At 41.5% G+C, this 4,839-nt stretch overlaps 1 protein-coding gene across 1 annotated transcript; it reads left to right on the top strand.

Annotated features, from left to right (window-relative positions):
• Window positions 1-457: 457 nt before the first annotated feature.
• On the top strand, window positions 458-1,604 carry MELLADRAFT_89151 (uncharacterized protein; the record flags this gene model as incomplete). Its single annotated transcript, XM_007404644.1, has 4 exons — window positions 458-867; window positions 957-1,036; window positions 1,131-1,539; window positions 1,583-1,604. The coding sequence occupies 4 exons, from the start codon at window positions 458-460 to the stop codon at window positions 1,602-1,604; spliced, it is 921 nt and encodes a 306-aa protein (XP_007404706.1).
• Window positions 1,605-4,839: the final 3,235 nt, after the last annotated feature.

Here is a 4,839-nt window from a genome sequence, read left to right as displayed (position 1 = left end):
TAGTGTCTTGTACATTGGAATGAATACGCCTTACCGTGTTGTCGGGAGCGATTAGGTGTGTGGGCGTGCATTACTCCACATTTCAAATACTGTTCAAGTGGTGGATGAATCTTACGTAAAACGTTAAGTACGGAAGTTATGTACGTAAGGGGTATGTCTTTTTTGTGACTCACGTGATTTTTGTGATTCCCACTGACTGGGGGGAATCATCTCCCACCGGTGGGAAAGCTTTACATAACTACATACTGAACATAACTACATACTTGAATCACGTGTTTGGAATCCCCACCGAAATTGAATAGAAGCAAAGAACTGCGTTTTGAAAACAGTGTTTGTTTGGGTGATTTCGATTTCAAGTTTTGGGGACAAATCTTTTCTCTTTCATATTCATTATTGATTTATACCAATAGTCGACCTCAAGCTTCCCTTACTTTGCTCTCGATTGACCTCAAGCTCGATGCCTTCTAGCAACTCAAGAGTAACACGTTCGACTCAAGCCAACACCACCAAACGCCAGACATCATCAACTAGAGCGCTGCCTGCTGCTAAACGACCTCGTCGTCAGTTGGTTGTTCCCCCGGTTGCGAATGCCCTTGATGCCCAACCAAATCACCTTCCAACCCCATCTGCAACCCAGCACAACGCTATCAATGAAGTGGACTTATCAGAAATCATGTTACAAAATTATCATCAGTACAAGAAATATTGGCCTTTAGCTCGTATTCAAGATCAATTAGCTCGCCAACGCTCATCTAATCATCAATTAAGCGCTGAGGTCATTGTAGAAGGACAGGCTGTACTTGAGGCCCTGGACCACACTCTCCATATGATTGCGATGATCTCTGGTGTTGGCATCATCAAATTGAAGTGATCACTGTATGTCTTGTCTTTTTCTCACAGAACTATTTAAAAATTGTAAGACTTGTAATTTGCTAACGTCAGTTGGTTGTTCTCAGCGGTTTATTGGGTGGAACCCATGGAGAGAATCCTTGGCATCGCTGGTTGAGCTTTGCTATTGCAGCCAACAAAAACCCAAGTGCGTGCAGTCAAGTAAAATGTGAATGTCATCAGCCAACTAACTAACTAACTAACAATCCAATCATGTTTGCTATGTTTAATTGTGATACCAGTGCCTCAACGAGGAGACCCCAATGCTGCCGCGGTCTTGGCCTTTCGGAACAAGTCCAATTCTGATTCTTATCAAGCTCTCGACGATGACAAGTATGCGGTGTTTACGTCTTGTGTGTTCTACGCACTTGGAGGTTATCCAGATTACTCATCAATCACCATCAATGAAGACATTAATGTCTTTGGTGATAGTAGCATTCTGGTGCCGGAGGTTCCAAAGCTCAGTCCAGAGGATGAGAATCTCTACCGACCGATCTATGAACGGCTTGTCGACGAGAAAAAGGTCAAGAAAGATCGGGAGCTCAATACACCCGGCACTTCGGTTCAGAATGAAGAGAAGCGATCTCTTCAGTGTATGAAGAAGATAGCCCAACAAGTATGTCTCTTTGGGATTATCCTCGTGTTCATTTGGTCCGTTTAACATCATTCTCAATTGAAAACTATTTTGTTTCAGCTTGCACGCGACCACCAACTAGTGGGCCTGGACTACTATATCATTGCGTGTAGCAATAATACGGCAGGTGGGGGATGGTGTCGAGAGTACACTTCTAGGGACGAGATGTCAACGTGGGTTTCCGCAAAAGCACAACTGCAATATGTATTTCCACTATACTGTCAAAATGGTACAACATACGAAGAAATCAAAGCTGTCGTAGCTTCGAACGCAGCGAACAATACTTCTGCAGTGACCACTCACCACAAAGTGTCAAACAATCAATGCGACAAAGATAAGAAGGATTTGGGTGGGAAGCTGAACGGCTTGTTGGGTATGTCTCTACAGCTTCTCAGTTCTCTTTGTTATTTGATCTGAGTTTGATTGATTGATTCCCATTCTGCTACTGTTACACAGTTCCATGAATATTGCCTGAGTAGCCATTGTGATATATGTAGTCAATATTTTGAAATGTGTGTCTCAATCTGAACAAAGTTACAGCATGTATTACACATGATTTCCTTATCTAGATGAGCAGATAACTGAGCGGACCTGTATGTAGCTGATAGCTAAGGATTTACTCAGATGTTTGCACATATGTAGTGTATGCTTTATGGCTCAGATGTGCAGTGCGAGATGATTTGATGCTCCATTCTTCTCTCAATGATATTCCCAGCCTAGGTCATGTTCCGACCAGGGAACCTATTTAATGCTGGCAGTGTATGTCTCTACAGCTTCTCAGTTCTCTTTGTTATTTGATCTGAGTTTGATTGATTGATAATTTACAGGTCAAATCCTGGTTAATGCGCCTGCTAAGGCTAAGATCTTTCCACGTGTGCCCGACCCAATCACCGTCTTGAAAGCGCGCAAAGTAGAAGTCATACAAGCGCCGGGTTGTTTGATGACGAAGGAGGTGTTGCAGAAGGGATTTTCAGGTATGGATGCAAAGGCTCGACGCAACTGGTTAAGCGATGTGAACAATGGTAAGTTCAGGTTGAGGTTAATTGTAAGCGCTGCTCAAGGGGTTAGTGAAGTGGAGTCTGCAGGTGATGTGAATACTCAGGTTGGTCAGGAACTGTTGCCAAGTCTGGATGATAATGATGTGGAGGAACTGTTGCCAAGTCTCGATGAAAATGATGTGGAGGATGCTGGACTTTGACATGAGTAGTTAATAGCTTAGCTTGTATGGATTGAATTGTTGTAGTACAGATGTGAGCTATGAGGTACTAGAGGTGTATAGTTTGTCGGCAATATATATATGTTCGTATTCACACTCTCACCATCATGATATGAATGTGCAAGTACAGGTGACCTCTCGTGTGTCTGCGCGTGGGAGGTGTAAATTTTTTATTCTCATAATTGGTAATGAGTCTGGCGTGTCAGTGTGAACTTAAGGACCTTGATGGATCAGTGAAATATATGTGTGAATTTTGATTTCACACATGGGTGAATGATTTGTAGTATGTAAAGATCAAAATGTCATTGTTTTGAGTGGTGAATAAACGTTTGAAAAGGTCCATAAACCTTTTACAGCTCAGCTTACAAGACTTGGTTGTTTGTTCAAAGCGTTGGTCAAAAGAGCTACTTAACCGCTTCAAGGGTTTGGGAGTACACGACTATGTTTGTATTATGTTCAAATTTCATGATTAAGGATGATGTATGTTTGTTTGTGGTTCTATGAAAGGTCAGCAAAGGTATGAGGTTGGTGTTAGAGGCATGTAGCTTGGATCGATAAGTCGATTGGCCGTGATGGTGGGCTGCTTGTGTATAATCTAAAACCCAGGTCACAACTGGTGATCTGCAAATCGATGGTGTGTGAATGTGGGAATTCCCTTATATGCGTTTCAGAAAAAAAATGGGTCTTAGCCCCACAGGTGGGAATGGGTATTTGATGTGTGAATTTGGGAACTTGTCTGAATTTTGAAAAGTCAGCTACAGGTGGGAATGGACGTTTGTTGTGTGAATGGGGGAACCACCGGTCTGAATTTCACAAGATGTCGGGTGTTGAATTTGGGGGTGTGAATGGGGTGTGAATGTGGGTGTGGAGTGGGGATTGTGGTTTGTAGGTAGGGTGAATGGGGGAATTGATCACTTTGATTTTGAAGTGAGTCGATTGGTCAAGAATGACTTGTACGGTGTTGTGTTGGCTATCCCAGACGTCTGGGAGGTCTGTGCAGCAAGCTACAGTACGACACCGTATGCTTTCACATAGATGTCACGGTATTACATCGTGTGATCTGGAACACACAGGTGACCAAATGATGATAACTTTAAATTGTTGGTACCGTCAAATGGCGATGATGAGATTACGAAGAAACCATTTTCAAGTCTTATTGGTGGTTTGTTGTGGGTAGCACAGTGTACGAGGCCAGATGTGGCATTTGTGGTGAATAGGTTGTCGCAGTTTTTGAAGAAACCGACTGATGGTCATTGGAATGCAGCGCTAAGGGTTTTGGGGTATTTAGTAAAAACAAAAGATTTAAATTTGAATTTAGGAGGAACTGAATTAAATCCGAGAGCTTATTCTGATGCTGACTGGGCAGAAGATCGACATCAACGAAGATCAACGACTGGTTACGTTTTTATGTTGGGAGACGGACCTATCTCGTGGAGATCAAGAAAACAAAGAGTAGTTTCGCTTTCAAGTACTGAGTCTGAATACATGGCGATGAGTGATTCGTGTCGCAAAGCAAGATGGTTAGTTTCATTGTTAAATGAGTTAAATATTTCAAAGGATAAAGTCATAAAATTGAGTGTCGACAATGAAGGTGCGGAGGCTTTAGCTCAAAACCCATCACACCATTCGAGGACGAAGCATATTCATACGAGATTTCACTTTGTGAGGCAGTGTGTGGAAGATGGGATTGTAAAATTGTTTCATGTTTTGACTTCAAGTATGTTGGCTGACATGTTTACGAAAGGGTTATCAAAAATTTTATTAAATAAACATAGGCTTTCTTTGGGAGTGTTTTAAAATTATAATGCTATTAGCACGGGGGGATGTTATGGATGTCTATTATGTGACAGTGATTGTAAATGACATCATGTTGTTATGCTAATTACATTTCTCTCTATCAATATCTTTATAACCTATTAGCATATTGTTATATATCTATTGTAGATTTGGTTGTAGATGGATTGGTCTTTCCTCACCTTTCCTATATCAACTAACATTTCTATATCAGGTTAGTTATACAAGTATGCAATCTTACCTTTCCTATATCAACTAACATTTCTATATCAGCTGTGATCCTTCTTATCAGTATATAATGAAATGA

This window comes from Melampsora larici-populina, assembly GCF_000204055.1.
Source record: "Melampsora larici-populina 98AG31 unplaced genomic scaffold MELLAscaffold_2, whole genome shotgun sequence".
NCBI lineage: Eukaryota > Fungi > Basidiomycota > Pucciniomycetes > Pucciniales > Melampsoraceae > Melampsora > Melampsora laricis-populina.
This window is presented reverse-complemented; position numbering and strand designations above follow the sequence as displayed.